The sequence below is a fragment of the Vombatus ursinus genome, unplaced genomic scaffold (genome assembly GCF_900497805.2).
Source record: "Vombatus ursinus unplaced genomic scaffold, bare-nosed wombat genome assembly UNPS02000749.1, whole genome shotgun sequence".
In the NCBI taxonomy this organism is placed as follows: Eukaryota; Metazoa; Chordata; class Mammalia; order Diprotodontia; family Vombatidae; genus Vombatus; species Vombatus ursinus.
The window spans coordinates 27,422,237-27,444,610 of NW_020940527.1; the positions used below are offsets into that span (position 1 = coordinate 27,422,237).

Sequence of the window (22,374 nt, forward strand, 5' to 3'; positions counted from 1 at the left end):
TAATAACCAATTATTTAATCCCTTCTCTAAAATCAATCCATTGTTAATTGGCTGTCTGAACACAGACTGGAAATTACTGAATTTTTTTTTTTTTAAAAATTACTCTTCTGCAACAAGAATGACATTTAAACCAATAAAAGCATTTGACAAGACATTAAGTTACCATAGGCACCAGCTGTTGTTTCAAGTTGGGATCTCAATCCCAATACTTTACATTCATCACATATCGAGGTAGTTAAAACACTGAAAGCTTGACTCAAGGTTGCAAGTACTGTGAAATGTGAATATGACAGAAAGTTTCCTTTTGTGTCAACATCCCCCAAGTAATTCAAGTTTTTTCAAGGCAAGAGACTTACAAATAAGGAAATACAGATAAGCGATGTTTGGGGGGAAAGTTAATTTTTAAAATGGCACTTTAAGAAAGCAAGACTTCCATATCGGGTTTTTAAAAAGTCTTACCTTGGTGTTAATCCCTACCAAACTTAAGTACTATTGGATGACTAAAGCATCCAATAAAGCATTTATTCTTTTATGAAAAAAAGGAAATAGTCTCATAAACACTGTAATTCACATATGTGGAACTACCACCTGCATCAAGTATTGGAATTTTCCTGGGAGAGTTTCCCCTCCTATGACGAGTCCCTTCTCTATTAACAGTAATACCACAACTACTTTGACTCCCGCTGCATACCCATATCTTGGCAATAACACTGACATTTGACTTTAGCATATAAAATGGCAGTCAAATATCAGCCATGTGAACTCCTTTCTACTGAAGCGCTACTTAAAAAAAATATCTTTAATGAACTTAACTCATTTTTAAGCCAGGAAGACTCCCTTCACCACACCTCCCTCTCCTCCCACAAAGAACATAATATATAGCTAATCGCATAGTTATTGTAATATGTTTATTTTCTCCTCTTTTAACTTACTACTCCCCCCACCCCCAACACTCCTCAGCCCCCAAATTGCTCTTGTGGTCATGATTACTGCTGCATCCACTGATTAACAAGGCAGTGGAATTTCAGAGAATAAGCCAGTCCTTGTACTGCCAGCTGCCATTAAAGCAATTTTGTGTAAGCACCCTTAAATAACATTTATTCGTTGGACCCAAAAGTTAGTTATAAATCTCTGTCTCTCGTGAAACAGAAAGTGCCATCCTGGCACAACCTGAGAACCTTTCCTTACAAACACTTTTTTTTTTTTTTAGGCTCTGCATTTTATAACCGTGCTACCTTTAAAAAAAAAAAAAAAAGAAAGAAAACTGAACTATCAGATTGGGGATAAGTCAAGAATTGCAATAAGAAATACAAAACCTACACACAGACATATAAAAATGAACCACAGGTACAACCACTTTATCAGGCCTGTGCTAGGATCCTATATTCTCATTTGAAAGCATGTGGAAGTATTTTGGCCTAATTACAATTTATAAATATTTATAAATTCCCCTGGCTGTCAATACTCTCAATGTCTCAAAAGCATGCTGCATTACAGTTAAGTGTTTCCAAGTAGTGCAAATTCCCTGAGTTTGTACGTGTTTTCATCTAAACTTCAGGCAAATATGTATGTATATTAAAAACCATAATTTTGTAAACAGACAAATTTTGCCCTTAATCTGTTTATCCAAATACACATACTATTTGTAAGAGGAAGTTATGTAGGATAATTTCTACTAATGAATTTAGTATTATTCTACAGCAGAGACTGATACTGTAGCACAGCACTCAATGAATTTGAATGTAGTCAAAATTAATCTATAAATCAAGTATATTATTCAAAAACATCAGAATATACAAAAATGACGTCTTCAAAAAGTAATACTGCAAATTTCCTTCATACAAAAACTGTTTGGCAAGTCCACAGAAAAGTGGTTTTCCTTGAGATAAATGTCAGCATAAAGTTTATCACAAGACAAACCCCATTACAATGAAGTAGGAACTGTCCAAATTATTTTTTTTCTTTTTGGTAATGAATAATGCTTGAAATAATTGGACCTACACCTGGGGTTTGGAAGTTTTTGCTATACAGAGATTCTTGTGGAAATAACATGCAACAAATTTGACTCGTACATAATTATTAGTTCAGTTTTCCCATGTGTACATAATGCAATGAAAGGGATATTTTAAATTCAATTTTAGTGGGTTCAGTGTTTGAAATCTTGTTCACATTCAAGCTCTGCTTTCCTTCTGAATAGAGCTCTTTCTCTTTAATCTATATTCTTAGAAGTTATGTGAGAACAAAGTCTGGATCAATGCTTACTTTGACAAATCATCACCTCTCAAAGCATGGAGTGATGCAAGGATAATGTTCATTTATTTGATAACTCCTGTTGTAAGAAACACTAAGACATGGCTTAACCTCTACTGGTATTGCCAAGGACATACCAACACCAGTCTGCATGTGCCCAAGGCCCTGAACGCTGGTTTGTAAGCCAGTAGGACAAGTCTGTAACGTGTAGGTTGAGGTGTGAGTGCTGGTAGATACTATCTGTGGACAGTTCTGTTGTTCTGACACTGGATGGCGATACTGCAGTGCAGTCTGATGTGCTTGATGGAGATACTGAGGCTGCTGAATGTGGACTGGTCGGGTAGTTTGGGATGTAGGATGAAACACATTCAGCTGACCTTGCTGGGGGCCAGGTTGTCCTTTCTGCTTGTTTGCTTCCTTCACATCATTGTCATGGGCACTAAAATACAAAGAGACAGTAAATTATTTTACATAATTAAGTACTCATTTTTTGGTTTAATCTTACTATAATCCTCAAAAACTTTAAAAAAGATAAATTTGGCAAAAGACTCATTATGGCAATGGCTGACCTCAAAGAACCTGATATTACCAGTGTTCTCTCCAGAAAATGACTATGTTATCTTAGAGTTTGCGACAGCCCAGAGAGGAGAATGTAGCATGTGGTCTAAAATTAGATCTAGATTTAACATCAGACTTGGATTTTTTCTAGACCTAAGAAAACAAATTTTTAAAAATTCAGAGGGAAAAGATCCCTGTGATCTTACAGTCTGACACTATAAAATGAAGTCAGCTCAAGAGGAACTAAAGATGCTGAGGAATGGTTATTCCGATGAGAAAGAAGAGACATCTACAGAGAACAACACAGCCGCACTACAGGAGCTCTTTGATGAATTCAGATTTTTACAAATGTACAAAAAACAGGCACAGAACCAATCATGAATACAAGAAACGTGCCAAAGGGCTATAAACACAATAGGGAAACACAGGACGATTCCTTTATGTTCATGTAATACTTGTTTAGCTATTCTGCAATCAACAAGCATCATTTTATTTTAAGGTCTTTGCTACAACAAAAAGTGCTGGTGTAAACATTTTGGCATACATGGAACATTTCTGTCAATGAAGGTTACAGACATTTCAGTCATTTTATTGGCAAAATTCCAAATTGTTTTCTATAATGTGCGCGTTACTTTGTAGCTTCACCAACAGTGCAAGAAAACAGAGAAACATGGAAAGACTTCTATGAACTGATGTGAAGTAGAGTCAGGAGTCAGGAAAACAATAGGTACAATGACTACAATAATGCAAACAGAAGAACCATCACAAAATAATCGAAAATGAATGCTGCAAAATTAAAACAAAAGATATCAATAAAAGCCTAAGTGTTTTGTTTTTTTTAAAAAAGAATAACAGGAAGCCAGAGTGGTACAATAGAAACAATCGGAAAATTTGGGTCCCAAGCCCACACACTATGTGGCCACATTCAAGTAATTTATACTATAATTTGGTTTCCCTGTCTATAAAGGGAGAGAAAGTAAGGACCGGACCCTGTGATTTCACCGGTTTAGGGAACTCCCAAGTAAGAAAACTGCTTCTAAGAATGCAGGTCTGTATAATTTTTGCAACTTAAAGTAATAACAACTAACATTTATATGGGGTTTACTATGTGACAGATACTATGTTAAGTGCTTTAGAATTATTATCTCATTTGATCTGCACAACAACCCTGGAAGGTAGGTTTTACAGCTGAGGAAACTGAGGCAGACAGAGATTGAAGTGACTTGCCAGGATAACACACCTAGTAAGTGCATTTGAACTCAGGTCTTCCTGACTCCAGGACCACTGTACCACCTACCTTCCCCTAAGTTAATAGCATAGTATTAGAGAGTTGCCTGAGACCCTTAGAGGTGAAGTGACTTGTCTAGCATCACAGAAACACGATGTATCAGAAGTGGAACTTGAACTCAGGGCTTCCTGATTCTGAGGCCAGCTGTCTATTTACTCTGCCACACTGACTCTCTCTTCTATAAAATGAGGACAATGCTAATGAACATTATTCATCCCACAGATATGTTGAAAGGAAAGTACCCAAACATCAGTCAGCACTATAATTTTTAAGTCAAAGGCGAAACACCAGAATATCCAAAGACTATGTCCAATACAAGCATTTGCATAGTTTCTAAAGGGCTTAAGAAAAAAAATCTACATTGGGTTAATAGTCATTTCATGTAGCTGGTAGCATGATGAGTGACTGAAAAGAAGCAGAATTACTAAACTACTTTCCTTCTACCTTTTCTATCAAGAGGAACAATCTTCAGATTGAAAAGGATAGAACAGCAATGGTGAAGATAAATGAGCTGATAGTAAGAGAGTCCCTGGCTAGCCCTTAACCTGTTCTAATGACCTAACCTGACTGTAGTAGAGAACAGCCTACTTGCAGACGTGATTGCTAAATGGCTATCTGAGATAACTGACATAATTATACAGGTGCTATGCTGAAGATCAATGGTGTCCCATAGGCTATACAGATTCTGAAGACTACAGACTTTGATATCCCCTCTAGTAAATGTCGATAACAGATTGCCTTCTGGATATTTAGAAAAAGAAGCAGTGATCAGTAAGACCTGGCCTAAGGTCACTAAACTCGTAGATTAGGGGAATGCTGTGGACAAAGCATACACATGGATTTCTGCAAGGTATTAGACAAGTCTCTCCTAATAGCCTTGTGGCCAAAATGAAGAAAAGCAGATTGGGTCATAGTACAGAGAGGTACAAGGGAAAGAACGCTAGCTATAGATTCAGGTTTAGTTTTTTTTGTCATATACCCTTGACTTATTTGGGCCTCAAGTCTATTAAGACCACCAATCTGGGGTTGTGTAAAGACAGGTATACTAGTGCACTGGTGGAGCTATGAAATGGTCCAGCAATTCTGGAAAGCAATTTGGAACCATAGCATGCAAAGAAAATGATTAAATGTCCATACCCTTTGACCCAGAGATTCTACTGTTAGGCATACTTTATAACTCAAACAGGTCAGTGACAAAAAGAAAGGCCCCCCAGAGACACCAAAATATTTATGACTGCACTTTATGTAGAACCAAAGAACAAGAAACCAAGTACATACCCATCAACTGGAGAAAGGCCAAACAAGTTGTAGGGCATGGAGGAAAAGGAATACTATTACTACGCGGTAAGAAACAAAGACTGTGGCGAATTCAGAGAAGCATGGAAAGACATCTACGAACTGATACACAGTGAAGGAGAACTAAGAAAATGACAACAATGACTACAATAATGTTAAATGGAAAAAAACAACAAGAAAATGTAATGGAATATTATTTAAATTTACTGACCAAACTTGGCCTCAAGCAAGAAATATGAGGAAAAACATCTGCTCCCATTTATTCTGTTTTAATAGCTTTAAGAAAAGAGAGACAAGGGAAGGAAAAAAGAACATACTGAGAAAGAAAGGAGGAGGAGGAGAATGGAATTTGTGATTTTTCATAACTGGGGTACATAAAAAGAAGAAAATATAATCATGAGCTAAGAAATGGGACTAATAGGAAACACATGAATCACATTCTTATTTGAATCAAATAGAGGACCACTGAACACATGGAGTGTGGTGAAGTGAGTGATACAATGAGCTCAATAAGCAATCAGAGAGGGTGGAATCAGGGAAGAAATAGTCACAAACAACCCAAATTTCAACTTCTAAGGGAATATTTTAAGGGAGAGTAAAAATCAATGGTCAGAGTTTCGTCTAGGGGAAGAGAGGAGGGGCAACAGAATGGAAGCAGATTGATTCTATTATGTATCACTAGTGTTAATCATTCTCTTCTTTCTCATCTTCTTTGTAAAGAGGATGGGATTGGGGCAAAGAAGGAAAAGCACAAGAGAATATAATGAGGAAAATATGCAGTTAACAATCATAACTAGGAACATAAATGGTATGAACTGACCCATTAGAGAAGACAGAATTAGACCAGAAAGAAGAACTTGACAATATATTGTTTCCAAGAAAGAAACTTGAAAGATTCACATAGAATGAAGGGCTGGAAGAGCATTATGCTTGAGGTGAACTCAAGAAAGCAAGCGTAGCAATTATGATCTTAGACAAGGCAACAATAAAAAAAAGACAAGGTTAAATGAGATAAAAAGGAAAACTTTATTATCCTTAAAGGTGCCACAGACAATGAAATTACATCAATAGTTAACATATAGTCATTAAATGGAACAGCATCAAAATGCTTAAAGGAAAAATTAAATGTTGCAAATATATACATATGTATACATACACACATCCATATATATGTAGTATATATATATAAATGTAGAAAGAGAATCTATATCTACACACACACACACCCCTCGGTTGTACTTGTCACCTTTACAAAAGAGGTGACCATATTTTAGGGCATAAAAACTTCATTAACAAATGTAAAAAGGCAAAAATTGTAAACTCTTTATTGACCACAATGTAGGAAAAATTATAATAAAGAACCTTTGAAGAAAGGATCCAATCTTAAACGAGAGAGTAAGCAGTTTAATCTTTAAGAGTTGATGGGTCAAAGAACAAATCATAGGAACAGAATTTCATGAAAGAAAATTAAAAAAAAAATGAGAAATGTTAATACTTTGAGATATAAAATGGAGAGGAAAATTTATATCTAAACACTTTCATAAACAAGAGATAAAGAACAGATGAATCCGTATTATAACTAAAAAAACCCCCTAACAAATCCAAAAACTCCAACTAAATAAAAAAGAGATGAGCCAAATGAAAAGAAAAAAATAAACACTGACTCCATAAATAAAACTAGGAGCTTTTTTTTAAAGAGTAGTTTCAAAAATGTAAATAATTCACAACAAAAGAGGGAATGAAAGAAACTATCAGAAACTATTTTGCCCAATATGCCAACAAAGCTGATAACTTAGATGAAATGAATATTTATGAAAAAATAAAATACTGAGATTAAGAGGAGAAATAGAGGATTTGAACAAAACAATTTCCCCCCAGAAACACAGATGGAACAATCTATAAGTTTAGTACTGGGAGAGAGGGGTGACAATGAAGAGAAACATGACTAGATGGATTTAAAAGTGAATTCTATCAAATACTACAAGAACAATTAACTACAATTTAATATAAGCTATTGGAAAAAACAGGAAAAGAAGGGATCCTACCAAATTTCTTCTGATACAAATATGGTCTTGGTACCTAAACCAGGGAGAGACAAAGAGGAGAAAGAAAGCTAGAGACCAATATTCCTAATGAATATTGACAAAAAAATATTAAATGAAATATTAGCTAAGTGTCTAAAGCAACATATATATTAAAAAGATTCTACACTATGACTAGATTGGATTTATACAAGGAATAGAGTTACTTCAATTATGTAAGAAAACTATAAACATAGTAGACCATATTAATGACAAAAGAAATTTTTTTAAAAAAAATCACAATTATAATCAATAGATATAAAAAAAACCCCAACCTTTGAGAATAGAAAACATCCTTTTATATATTTAAAAAGGCAAAACAAAACACCACCACACACTAGAAAACATAGGAATAAATGAATATTTCCTTGGTTCCTCTAAAACCAAGACCTATATATAATGGAAAAACTCTAGAAGTCTTTCAATTAAGATTAAGGGTCAATCAAGGATGATCACTGTCACTGCTATTATTTGGCACAGTCCTAGAACTGCTAGGTAAAGCAATAAGAAAAAGAAACCAAGGAAAAGGAATAAGCAAAGATGAAACAAAATAGCACTTTTTACAGATGATATGATGGTTTATGTAGAGAATCCCAGAGATTCAACTAAAAATTAATTGAAACAATAACTTCAGTAAAGTAGCAGGATATAATAAAAATCACAAAAATCATCTTTCCTGTATATTACCAACAAGCCCAACAGGAAGAAATAAAGATATTCTATTCAAAATAACTACAGAATGTACAAAATATTTAGAAGTCTAACAAGTAAGACCAAATACAACTAGAAAATACTCTTTCTGGAAATAGAGACCTAAATAATTGGAGAAATATTCATTGCTCATGGATGGATAACAATGTAATAAAAACAATAATTCTACCTATATTAATTTATATTTTTAAATTTAGTATTCAGTTCCATAATAAGGAAACTACCAAAGGGTTACTTGACATCAAGCTAGGAAAAAACCCAACAAAATTCATCTTCTGGTAAAAAAAAAAAAATTAGTAATAGGGAGACGAAGAGGGGGATGGGAAGAAAGGGAATATAGCATTACCCTATCTGAAACTGTCCTATAAAGTAGTAATTATCAAAACATATTTTGTAGTGGTTCACAAAATAGGTTAAGTGATCAGTGGAACAAATTAGAAACATTAAGATCCAAAAGGCAATAGAACCTCAACTATTAAAGTAAAGACTTACTATTCAATGAAAATTGCTGAGAAAACTGGAAAGCTGCTAGGCAAAAATTAAATTTAGACTAACATCTCATACCATATACCAAAATAAGCTCCAAATAGATATATGGCCTAGATACAGTTTATATGGATAGCAAAGTATGAAGTTAAGTAGCAGCTGATGTTCCTGACTGCCTTTTCTTGGTGATAAGGTAAGCTTTCCTCATCTTCCCCTTCTTTGAAAGTCTTGCAAATCAATCTTTCAATGGCTTCACAATTTTATCATCATCTCCAGTAAATATTGACTCTTTATATGGTCAACCTAATCTGATTGGTTTTCCAATCTCTGTTCTCTTTAAAACCATTTATACCTCCTCTAAAAGCACACTAGAAACTGTGATGTTAAAATCTAAGTTCCATCATCCTTCTCTGTAAGAGTTTACTAACAAGTTTACATTCTAAACTAGTGTTATGCTCAGCTGTAATCTCTTTCAGCTTGGCAAATTAATGAAATATTTGATATACATTGGTTAGATTTCTGTATGAGTGCCTGCAGTCTTGTGTCTATGTCTTTGTCCATCTATACCCCATTTTTCATCATCAAGAACTTGTTTAAATAGATCACAAGTGGGTTGTTTTAATTGTACAGCATATCTTTCTCATTTTCATTTTTTTTCACCTAGCCTTTATTATTTTTTATCTTTGTTTTAACAAGTCAGTGTTCTGTCTGTATGGAAACAGCCAATCTATTTGGGTTAAAGAGTAAATCAACCATACAAGTACAATGGATATAGTTAAATAACAGTTCGTGTTCAAAGACATGGTAATGTTAGTAAACTGCAAACTCAATGAACTGACAGTGACTTGACAGTCACAAACTCTAGACAAAAGTATAATACTTCTAACAAGATAGGTGGTATTCCCACTGTACTCTTCCCTATTCAGCCCACATCTGGAACACAATGTTTAATCCTGGGTTCCACCTTCTAAAATAAAATTTGACAAATCAGAAAGTGCCCATAAAGGCAAAAGAATGGAGTGAATACTCAAAATATTATGCCATATGAGGACCATTTTAAAAACCTGGGTACATTTAGGCTGCAGAGAACTCAGGAGAGATCTGAAGACTTATAAAATTTGCAGAGATGTCATAAGAAAGAAGGATTAAGACAGTCTGCTTGTCTCCTAAGGACAGAACTATGACAAAAGTTAAAAAATTACAAGGGGGCAAATAGTGCATTAAAGCAAAAATGTCCTCACAATTACACTGACCTAAAAAGGAATAGACTAAATTTTGTCACCATACATATTCAAATAAATGTCCATCTACAGGGGATGTTGTAAAAGGGATTCATCCAACTGAACAAGATGTTGGACTAATTCGGGTGGGGAACCTGTGGCCTTGAGACCACAGGTTACTCACCTTTGGACTAGATTATCTCTAAGGTCACGTCCAAGTCTAGTATCTCATGCTTCTAACTACTGCTCAGATCAAAGTCATTGTACTGTTATATAAGTGATAATGTTTAGAGCAGTTTCATAATTGACCTGATCCCCCAGCTTTGATCCAAAAAGGAGAATTCCTCTCCTTGTTGCCTTTCATAGGCTGTCTCTCCTATGTCTTGATCCTGGGGAATGTCAGACTGCCATCATATATAGGCAAATAACTACTGGAAGCTATTGTAAAAATTTCCAGAAAGTCCCTAGAAATCCTAAGGTACTACTGCCACTAAGGTACTACTGCTGTACGGCAGCCCCCCAAAAAGATCTTGGAGAACAGGAGAGAAACAAAATCTGCCCAATGCAGGTCAGAGATATGGAGGAAAACAAGGATGCAAAGTCTGCTCCCTATCTCTGTCACTCACCTATTATTCAAATCCTGATAACAAGACTTTTATCTGAGTCTCTGGCTGATGTTAGGCCTGGATCCTTTCTTACAATTTTATGTCCTTAACAATATGCTCATGGAACCTAGCTGGCTGCCAGGGACAAGGTTTTTCTCAAGCCCTTTGTAAAAATCCACATGTAACAACACATAACTTGAACTGGTTGCTTCTAAAGCAACTTGTATGTTAGGAAAAATATTAGAAAAAGCTGTGATTTAAAATACTATCTAATTCAAGGAATTACAAATATAACTGTAAATAGAGGCTTACATCAATAATCGTTCAATGCACTGTACCAGGAAATCCCAAGAGTAGGCAGTCAGGCGATGTAGTCTAGTAGGCCATGTTGGGGAAAGACGAAGAATAATTCTCGATGAAGCCACACAAGCAGCGGCTACTAGAGAAGGTGCATAATTTAGAAAGGCATAATCTGTGAAGACACCAAGAATGAATTTAAGTTAACAGAAAACACACACTGACCAACTAACAAATCTTTCTTTACGAGAAACAGAAGCATACCTTGCAGTGACACTTCCAAAAAATAATCAGCATACTTCGCCATGTACAATTTAGTTTTTTCCAGACAAACCATTGGCCAGCCATCATGCAGATCTGTTTCATGGACTGCTTCAGAAAGATAATACTCAATAAAATGGGCAGCTGTTGGAAGGCAGAGGTTCCATTGAAACGTTTCTAACAGCAATAGCTCCATGTGTAGTAAATTTTGTTTTGTTAATACTAGATTCATGTTAGTCATACAGCCAAGGCTGTTCAGCTGCTCTAGTTTGGGCACACTATCTTCCTTTTCCTCAAATTTACCTTGGAGAACAAAAACACAAAAGGAAATAATTAGGCAGTAGGAAATTTCAGCCAGTCAATGAAATATTATTCATCTGCCATCAAAATGTGATACAGCTGATCCAAAGAAAAAGTCTCTTCCTTCTAAAGCATATAAAACATGGAATTACCCATTTTTTTCCCCCTACTGGTTCTACAGATTACCTGATATGGTTAATCATTTTCCTCCGAGAATTCAAAACTATGGAACATAGTAAACATTTGGATGTATAGTCTAATGCAAGATGAGAATAGAGGTAACCATGTGAAAGAAAAACAAATTATCTTACCAGCTAAATCTCAGTTTGATTTAAGGTCCAAAATAATAGGTTAACAATCCTTTTAAAGAACAACAACAAAAAACCCCTCACCCTTTTCTACTTCTTTCCCTTTGAGGTAGGATGTCATTCTGGGCTTTTTTTCTAAACTCAAAAATACTTCAGTTTTTAGAAAAATAAACACTTCATCATCGGAAATAGAAGCTTGAAAAGACTGAAGAAATTGAATTCTGTTCCCTCTCCCCACTCCAAAAAGATGGAGATAAAGAATGTTTGATGTGGAAGGAAATTCAGGTACTGCTCTGTCCGACCCCTCCTTTCAGAGATTAGAAGATGGACCCAGAGATGTCAAGTGATTTGCCTAAAATGAGGATTCTTAACTTCTTGGGGGATCATGGAACTCTTTGGCAATCCAGTGAAGCCTATGGACCCCTTATCAGAGTTATGTTCAAGTGCATAAATAAAACATATAGGATGGGGAATGAAACCCATTATAGTTAACACATTTTTTAAAAAAAGTTAAAAGATCCTCTGAAGGCTATCCACAAACCCCTAGCTTAAGAACCCCTGGCTAAAGGTATGTGGCTAAAGTTATCTATACCTCGTTAAAAGTAGACCCAGGGACTCAGATCCAGGTTTTCTGACCTCTAAGTCCCCTATTTTCTACTATGCCAACAATCACTCTCTTGCTCCTTTAGGAGGTAAATTAGAGTACGATTTAAAAGACAAAAATGACAATTATTCAGAACCAACGAAGTCTCAAGGGTTCTAACTTCCTCTTGAGAAAAAGTGATTTAGATCCATATGCAAAGACTAATATTAACCTGACTGTTGAATGATGAAGACTTAGGAGAAACGATCACTCTTCTCGAGGAGACAGTTACACTTTATACTTCAGTTTTCAATCATTTAGGCATTATCTTCATATAACCATAAAATTTGGGTAACGACCTCAAGAACTCATCTGGTCCAATGTGCTAACTACATCCCAGTACAATCATTACCTCCATTTTAGGGATGAGGTAACTGAGCCTAACTTGTTCAAGATCATCTTGTAAATGGTAGAAAAGGAACTCGTCCTCCTGTTTCACTAAACTAGGTCTTTATCTCTTGAAGTACCTTCACTATCACAAAAATGTGTCCATGTGAAAAATAACAATGTAACAACACTAGCTTCAGTAGCCCCTCCGTGGCTGTCGCAATAGCATACACCATGCACATTTACAACATTTCCCCCTCCATCAGCTCATTTCCATGCTAGTTAGTTAGCTGGTGACACTTGACTGCATCAAGTCATGGACTCATTATAGATAAAATTCATATATAAAATTGCTGGTATGAAATCTGTCTATCATCCAGAATTTTCAGACATAGTTTGTAAATAATTAGCCCAAATTACCATGCCTAAATTTTCTAAGCTTCAAACTATCAACACCTATTTATGTCTAGGGAGCTGCTCTAAAATAGCCTTAACCTATAAGACAATGATTCCAAATTATTGTAATGTGAAGATACAGGAGATTAGTTTATTGGTCTGACACTAACAAAACAAAATTCTTTAGAATGAGTAGTGAATTAGAAATGTAAACCAAAACTCTGCCTTGCCAACTACAAAGTGGCAATAATACTTGCCATGTACTTCAAAGGACAGTTGTACACCTTAATTAATGAGAGATTTGTGTTTGAAGTTGCTTAGAAGAAAGATATTTATTATTACCAGACAGTGTCAGCTGAAATTCTGGTACTCCACTGCTTGATTCAAAGAGCAAGAATGCTTTATATTACCTCATTGAAACTTCAACCACCTAAACAAAGGACAAGGTTACTAATTTTACAGATGAAGCAGAGAAGGTAGGCGCTTCACCAAAGGTCATCAAAGCTGGGTATCACTGAGAATAGAAGCTGGAGAGCTGATCTTTCCAAGCCCACATCTGGACTTGTAGATCAAAGCATAGCAACTTGACTTCACGTGCAAGACTATTACCTGAGTAGGCAGGGGCTTGTTATGAAACCTATATTAATAAGCATTTATAGGAACTTTGTATTTACCAAGTAGTTATTAAGTAAGTGAATATTTCATAATTTATTGACTTTAGAAAGGCAGCATATCTTTAAATAACCACATCTGGGATTTTTGCTTTGCTTCAGATGAAAATTTTGGAGAATCTTTTTTTCCCCCATTTACAGCTAATGATATATCTCAGCTATCTAAGCACTTCACTCCAACTAGTTAAAGAAAAAAAAAAAAAGCACGTCCAAAAAATCTAAATTCTGGGCCAAGAATTAGCACTGTGTTTCCATGAGGTTCCACATCAGGTACAATGTCATTGAATAATAATATTAAGTATAAAAAGGAAAGTAATACTCTGCAAGTTAATGGGTTTTAAAAGAGATTTACTTCTCTGATCATAAACCCTAACAGAGCCAGACAAGTGGCACCTGCCTACACACTAAGAGCCTTCAAAAGACCTTTCTTGACTTTTGGCTTCATCTAGACTCTGAGGGAACACTAAAATGGTTATATATTAATATGAAATGAAGTAACTTTTGGGACAAATGATAGAAAAAGAAAAAAGCTAATCATTAAATGTTTTGGCCAAAAAACAAAACAATTTAACCTTTCCGCACAAGTCAAATGCCTGCCATGATAGAGAAAGTTATATATGGTAAACTGTTTTATCTACACTGGGGCCTACTTGTGAACCCAGGAGGAGACCAGGTACATGCTTAGACTAAACAATGATTTGGCTATGTTCTATTCTAAGTCACAAGGGATGTGATTGAATCTAGAATTACACAGAACTATCCTAGAATGGATCAGAATCCATGAGGATTAAATGCTAAGTAAATGCTATATGGTTGTCCAATTAGAAAGACAAATCAAAAATAATAAGCATTTAAGTATCTATATCTCAGGTATAGAGGACACAAAGATGAAACAAAAAATTCCCTCAAGGACCCAACAGATTATGTAAACAGACAAATAAATCCATCCTGATTTAAGAAGGGAGCAAACACTAAGGATAAGCGGAGGATGAGGAAAGGCTTACGGAATTGGTGTACACATGAAGGTAATCATCTTCTAGTTGGCACAATCTATGCCTACAGGTTCCAGGGTCTTTCTACCAACTATACCTAGCCAGATCGCTCCTCTAGCTGACGCTGCACTTCAGCGAGCCACAGCGTTATGTCTGGGATTGCCTTCTGCAGACTCCGGGCAGAGCCGAAGGTGGAAGACCAAGGTCTCAACATCATATTCTAGGGCAACAGTTCTTAACACGGGGTCCCTGGATGCACAAGATCCATGGAGAGACTGCAGGGGATCCTTGAACTTGGATGGGAAAAATATTTTGATAACTTTGTGTCAACAGAACTGATTTTCTAACTCTATAGATTTTATTGTATTTGTTTAAAAAATGATTATGGGAATCCATGACACAAAAAGTGAATCTCTGCCCTAGGGCCAGATCCCGAGACTGGAAAGCCTCTACTTCATCAGTACTTTTTAAAAGCACGAGATGGGGATGCGGTGGGAGGAGTGCAGTTCCTTACCAACTAATAGGCCAAAATTTAGGATTTTAGATGCTGAATGGTAGGGGCCTCTGTCATTTATTACCCTAAGACACCCACAAGGGACTGAGATGCCAGTCATGGAGAAATAGTGGCTTCCTGAGGTCATCATTTCAAGGTCTGTAATCTCCCTTTTTCCCCTGTCCCCAGCCAAGGGAGGGGTGCCAGGATTATTTGAGAGAGGGGAAGGGGCCTTGGCACAGGGGCAGCACCAATCTTGTTTCAATCTGGTAATAACAATTCACATTTCCTTAGCACTTTTGAGATTTAGAAAAGTGATCTTTTGACTAAATGAAATGCTGATGTTCCACAAGGCTAATGACAACAGCAAAAACTATCCTATTCTGCAAATACTTAATGTGTGTGACCTGATAAATACAACTTCAAAATTTGTAAAATATTAAGCCACAAAGGGTTACCAACCCACAAAGCTACTAGGCTAGCTGGAGTCCTTAGAAAAGCAAGCAGTAGCTTTGGACATCAAAAAAAGGTTTACCTTAAAGAATGGTCTATCTCTGTAAAATAATCGTTTTAATTCTGCCTAGGTTGCCAGAATACCTAGGGCCAGCCCTGGGGCTTGTGAAAAATTGCTTTCCCTTCCCACAAATGCATATACCTGAGACAATCTCTTTCACATACAGATGTCTAAGTGAAGTAATTACAACTTATTTGAAGATTAATTGTTAGTAGATAAACAAGAGCTTTCTCTTTGGCTCCTCTGGGAGACATAAAGGCTCTGGGAACAATAGATTAAGGTATCTGGGTGAGTGACAGAAGGCAGTTTTGTGTAGAGGATGGGAAAATGGGGGAAGAGCTCAATTCAACAGAAGCTAGACTGTAGAAGAAACTATTGATTTCATGGTTATCCCAGCCTGATACAACAGAGAAGGCTGGGTTCCACAGGAGACACACATGGGAGCTCTTAGGTGGCTAGTGTAGGAGAATACACTAAAAGGACCAGGAATATAAACATGGAATAAGAAAGACCAGAGTCTAAATGGGCTAAGCAGAGAAGGCCAGAGAGAACTGCCTTGGCTGGTTTCAGGGTAGATTTCATCTCATAATTCAGGAAGTAACAACAAGGTAGCAGAGACTCTATTAGAAGTAGAAGTTTAATCACAGTGACTGGAAAGTAAGGCCCAAGTACTAAACTGGACAACAATGGACTTTACACAGGAAAGTAATTACAGTGTTGCTATGAAGCTCACACCCCTACTTATTCTCATGACCCATATTTAAGTAGTTTTGATAGCACTAAAAATGTTGGGCTTGAGATTATGCTGTTGTCATCATACTTACTAAAACGAGTATGATGGCTCCAAAACCTCAAGCCCCAAAAGAAGGTAAGTCCTCCCTCATGTGCTGGTGGTAATTACAGGCAATACAACTACACTCTGCCATGATGACAATGAGAAGGTGGATAGTAGGAATCCAGGCTGTTTAAAAGCTTCAATTTATGCTTCCAACACAAACTTCTAAGACAGATAAGCAGCAGAACTAACTAAAACCTTCCTGGTCCTGACACATCTTTTGGTGTGAGTGTTGACAAGCACTGAAATAGCTCAGGGACAGGCATCAAGACAGAGATACAGCTATTGGTTATCTATTGTTACATTATCTACTGTTAACTTAAAACTGATAAGGCCACCAGTCATCCACTTATCAAATAACTATGCAATGCTGAGGCTAAAGGTAGACTTGAACAATTGCATGTTTAATTTTCTACAGAGATACAACTGTAGACACGTGAGTCCCTCTCTAAAAGGGGAGCACACAAGGTTCTTGTTTGTTGTGGTCCAAAACAAGATTCTGTAATGGTCATCCAAATTAATCTTCTTACAAAACAAATTTGAAGGGACGTTTTCTAGGTCCTCTCCGTTTAAAACAACACATCAGAGTTGGTCTTCATATCAATAGTAAACTCTTTCCAACTTTGTCAGAGTACAAACTTACTTGCTAAAAGCAAACAGGAAAGTGCAACTAAATGCAGCTGCTGGATGGAGATGTCGTATCTATCCATAAAGAGGTCGAGCAAATAGACAGCGAGATGTCGTGCCGCGGGGCAAAGAGTGAATCGATTGCTCACAATAGCAATCAGGTCTGCAAAATACCGCCTGAGATTTAGCTGAGGAGACTGGCCTTTATAGGTGGGCAACTTGAGCTCCTATAAGAAAAGCAAGAATGCCTAGCATTAGACAAAACCCAGAGAATGAACTATTTCAGTGGATACAAATATTTTATGCAAATTTGCTTTTAAAAGATTAAATGATATACTACTTGTTATTTCTAATGACTGAAACACTTTGAGTAAAATAGAAGGAAACTGAGAACACATTTAATAAATGGCCTAAGAATAAGACTTAATTTTAAAAATTATTCTTTTCTAATTCTTTAGTGTCCCCTTGCTACCTCTGCTGTGACTTAATAAGTACCTTGGTGGTACAGGTAATTCAAATTCAAAGTGATGAGAAGGAAGCTCTAGAAAATTTTCTCACAGAATCTTATCCAAATAAAGATCTCTCATGCTTTATGAAAAGGCTGCATTCCAGTAAGGGGATTTTTTTTTAAATGGAGAGGATTCTTATTTTCTTCTTGATTTCCATCATAAAATCTCCATAATCAAAACATCTCCATAAGCAAAAAAATATCAGAAGAGCCTAAATACTTTCAGATAAGAAGGAATTACAGGCATACTCATCTGAAGTTACTATTCTGTAAAAAAAGTTTGGATAAAACAATGTTCAAGGAGCAATTAGCTCCATAGGAACCCTATTATAAACATGCAACCAGTCAAAAGATATTACATTAAGATTATAATACATTAAAATCAATATACAAAATGACATTGGTTAGGGCAACATTCACTTGAATACATGTCTGTTGATGGTGGCCAGTTCCATCATAAGTTGGCCACTATCATACACTAAGAACTATATGTCTTTCAGAAGTCTAGTCCACATTAATAGTCTTTTCCCCCTTTTTATCTCTTTGTTATTAGAGGAATACATGCACAGACAAAAGTTTTCTTAACTCATATCGATAACCTCTGGCTCCTTGGAAACTGAGTAGGGAGAAATAGGAACAATTCTCCCAAGAACAAAGGTCACTTTTTTACCTACACACTCGTAGCTCCTAGACCTTGCTCCAACTGTTGGAGCATTTATAACATGTGATGCAACCGTCATAATACACTCCAAGTATATATCACCATTTACCAGGTTAGACACTCTTGCCTGAAAGCATGCTAAGTACATGTTTCTCATCTTAACTAATTCTCTAAAATCTAGAGGTTACATTTACTTAAGACAAGGAAAACTTCTGTTAATCACTCAACACTCAAGTATTATGGCATGAAAAACAGTAACACAAAAGATTTTAAGACTTTATCAAAAACATTAAGATTGTGTATTTAAGAAAGAAAAAAAGAAAGGCATTGGCTATGTTGGACAACCTTTAGACCAATCCAAAATAAGGCAATACAACAAACTATATTTCTTCAAGCTTGCAAATTTCTCTTCTCCTACTACCCAGTAATAAACTTCTTTCTCAATTCCCTGCAGAATCCAAGTTCCACACAAGACTTGACTTGGTCAGCACCCTCTATCCCATTTATCAATTCCCAATTAGATAATCCCAAACTCCATTCTCCTCAAGTGGTTTAATCATTCTAACAATATTAAAGTGCAGACAGGTGATATCCTTAAGGATGGGAACAGCTAATTAATCTTACAAATGAAGAATTTTCTTAAACTTATCACCAAAAAAGCTGGAATATTCTTTTTTCAGTTTCTCTAAAAATTACTATTTACTTAGACGTCCCTAAAAAGCCTTCAATATCCTTGTAGGACCCTAGGATGAAGGCTAACAGAAGAAGAGGAAAGGGTAGAAAAATACCCAACTGTCACACAGTTTTTGATCTTAAGACATTTATAACCACATAGCCCACTCACTGGGAAAGTAAATTTGATAAAGTAAGCCAATTTCTTGGAACTCTCTCAGAAGAATTTTACTTCAATTCAGCGTAAAAAACATTTAAGAACCTGTTTTGTGCAAAATGCTCAGGATATAAAGATAAAAATAAAATCCAACTGCAAATCTATACAACTAAAATTGAGAAATTGCAAAAATATTTTTATAATACGTAATATAATTGTACCTGGATAACCTATATCAGATTGCATGCTGTCTTGGGGAGGAGGATGGGAATGGAGGGAGAGAGAAAAATTTGAAAATCAAAACCTTATAAAAGTGAAATGTTGAAAACTATCTTTACATGTAACTGGAAAAAAATAAAATACTATTAAGGGGAGGAAAAATATCTTCATTGATTTGTACTCCAAGAAAAATCTATCAAAGTTTATATGAAATAAGGAAATTTGTATTCTTGGCACTCACATTGTTCATACAGTGGGAGGAATATCATTCCAAAGGGAAGAAAATGTTCAAACTGAAAATGAAATTTGCATATAAAAGAAGTATTCCATAAAAATGTCAGTTTTCAAAGTGCAAAGTTAGCAGCTCTATTCACAACTTTCCTGAGGCATAGAATAGGTATCATTACAACAAAGTTCTCACAGGATTGATAGAGCTAAAATATTTACTAGGAAGACCTCTATTCCCTGATTAAGATTTTAAATTAATAAGCAGTCCTTCAGAAATCTTAAATCTACTAATAAACTACTTAGCTGAGATAAATAAATTGATACTTTCAAACCAAGGACAGCTGATCCTATATTCTAAATCAAAATTAAGTTTCACAATTTAGTCAGCTCATTCTTCTGAGAAATTACCTAAATTCAAGATCCTTTCTACAGAGGATTCAACTGTCATGTTTTCCCTTCTTCTTTCATTTAAGTAATGACCCAGACCTAAAACTGAGTGGGATTTAAAAGCAGTTAGATAAGACACCTTTGAGAGTTATAGGGAAAATGAGATAAAGAGATGGCTCATTGGTAGGCATAAGGACTTTTTACTTAAAAACACATAAAAAAAATCTACCTCTGACTATACCAGTAAATACATATTGTTGAAAAGATGGTAACAATAACTATACCAGATCTACTTTTATACTTCCTGCAATACATCTATGGATTCAGAATTCAATTGTTAACAGAATTCTCAGGACCTGAATGAAGTGTCTGCCCCTTCCACTCTTTTAGGCTGCCTTTATAATGCTATTCAGTCTCCAAGGAGCAAAGCAAGAACAATGTAAGTTGTTAAGGAATCCTTTCATGTATTAAAGCCTCCAAATTGTACATAACTAAATAAAAGTGAAAGGGAACTAACTGGCTAATACACAAAGAGAAATTAAGATCTCTTCCCTGCCCACATCCCCAAAAGTTAACTCAATTATTCTTCCTACAGTTGACTGCTTAACCCATTTTAGAAACTAATAGTGCAAGAAGGGTCTTGCCATTTTTTTTTTGGGTGAAGCTTTTTTCTAATTGACACATTTTTGGATTTTTGAGATACAGCCCAAGAAATGGATTAAGGAGGTGACCAGAGAACTAGGCAAACTCAGCCATTTCCCCTTTCCTGTTCTAAGACTACAATGAGCTAAGATCCTGAGCTGAGATCCCGGAATCTTGGTTCTCAGGCATGAGCAGATTCCTTGTGATTAGCAGATTATCTAACCCGGGCCACCTGAGGAGATGGGGAAGCATTCAGGATTACCTTGTATCTTAGAGCTTGATGGATATCAGCAGCCAGCTGTCCTTTCCACCACTGCCCCTCCAGCTCCATGGAATGGGATGGGAAGCTTAGCCAGATCCAACAGCTTCAGTCTATAAGCACATATATATACACGGGCAATTTACTGAGAGGAACATTGGGATGCAGTTAATCTCCCACCCTGCAAATATGCTCAAAAATCAATATCACCTGTCTCCCCCAAAGCTTTAAGACCTTAGAAACCTGATCACCCCAACCCAGCATTTATGAAGTGTATGCAAGGTACTGGGGTTGGGCTCTGAGGATTCAAAGACAAAGCAGTCCCTGCCCTTGAGAAACCTACAGTCCTTGGAGGTGAGGGTGGGAGATAATTAGAGGAAAGAGAGATCACTGACAACGAAGAGGTCGAGGTCTCTAAAGGAGAGTAGCGGAATTAAGCCTTAAGAAGCCAAGGACTTCAAGAGTTGGAGGTGAGGGGGAGAGAGGGAAGTCGAGGAAGAGAGCTTGCATAAAGGCACAAAAGTGGGGTATGGGATGCTGAGCTGGCCTTGGCAGGCATGACCAGAACCAGGAGTTGGAGCAGATTCAGAGCTGGGAGCTCAGGGAGCCTCAGAACCACCAGCCCCAGGATGAAGGCAGCCCTGCCGGCACCAAGGGCAGCGGCCGTCCCTCCACCCCCCCACCCCCCGCCCAGGCAATCAATAAGCATCGATCTATCTAGGTACCTTCGAGGCAGCAGGTGCTACTAGGGGCTGGGGTCCAAGGCGGAACTGACCCTCCCTTCACAGGGCTTCCGCCCTATGGGGAAGACACTTGCCCATCAAAGTAAATCACACAGAGACACAGAGACACACACACACACACACACACACTCACTCTCTCTCAAACTCACCCCTATGCACGCATCCCTAGGAGCCTGACCCGGTGCGAGGTACCAGGAAGCCAAATCCCAGGACGAAGCTTTGCCTGCCCTCAAGGGGCTTACATTCTATCGGGACAAGCATCCCTAGGCGCACGCGGATTATTAGTCCTCCACGACACCGCCCCTGCCCTCACTGGGCTTCCATTCTACCGGGAAACCCATACTGGCCCATCTAAGTACGAAGTGCACGCGCGCGCCCCCTCACACCCCAAGGCTGCTCTCCGGCAGAACCAGACAGACAGACTGACGGACCCGGCGGGCGGGCCGGCGGCGGCTGGGCGCGGCTCCGGGCCGAGAGTCCGAGCCGGACAAAGGGCCCGTCCGCCGGGGCCTCCGCCCTCACGCCGACTTATCCCGCACCTTCCCCGCCCCCTTTCTCCGAACTCCGATCACTCACCCAGAATCCCTGCGCTCAGTGCTCGGGCCAGGGCCTGGCTCATCATGCGCGGGCGCCCCCGGGCCCCAGGCTCGGCTTCAGCCCCAGGACAACCCGCTCTCGCCGCTCATTGTTAAAGGGCCGGGGAAGCGGCCGTGTGTACAAAGCCAGCGCTGGGGCACAT

At 37.3% G+C, this 22,374-nt stretch overlaps 1 protein-coding gene across 1 annotated transcript; it reads right to left on the bottom strand.

The window, feature by feature from the left end:
* Nucleotides 1-1,232: 1,232 nt before the first annotated feature.
* CCNJ (cyclin J) lies at nt 1,233-22,366 on the bottom strand. Its single transcript, XM_027857583.1, has 6 exons — nt 22,212-22,366; nt 20,896-21,005; nt 17,176-17,386; nt 11,057-11,356; nt 10,808-10,967; nt 1,233-2,689 (listed from the first exon to the last, which is right to left on the bottom strand). Exons 2-6 carry the CDS (start codon nt 20,962-20,964, stop codon nt 2,275-2,277), a joined length of 1,155 nt encoding a protein of 384 aa, XP_027713384.1. The 5' UTR covers nt 20,965-21,005; nt 22,212-22,366; the 3' UTR covers nt 1,233-2,274.
* Nucleotides 22,367-22,374: the final 8 nt, after the last annotated feature.

Bases quoted from the DNA above. Each gene is read 5' to 3' on its own strand.
- CCNJ (XM_027857583.1), bottom strand. From the start codon at position 20,964: ATGGAGCTGGAGGGGCAGTGGTGGAAAGGACAGCTGGCTGCTGATATC. The intron at 10,968-11,056 runs GTATGCTTCTGT...GTGTCTTCACAG, and splicing joins TTTGGAAGTGTCACTGCAAG to ATTATGCCTTTCTAAATTAT. The intron at 2,690-10,807 runs GTAAGCCTCTAT...TTTGTATTTTAG, and splicing joins TGCATTGAACGATTATTGAT to TGCCCATGACAATGATGTGA.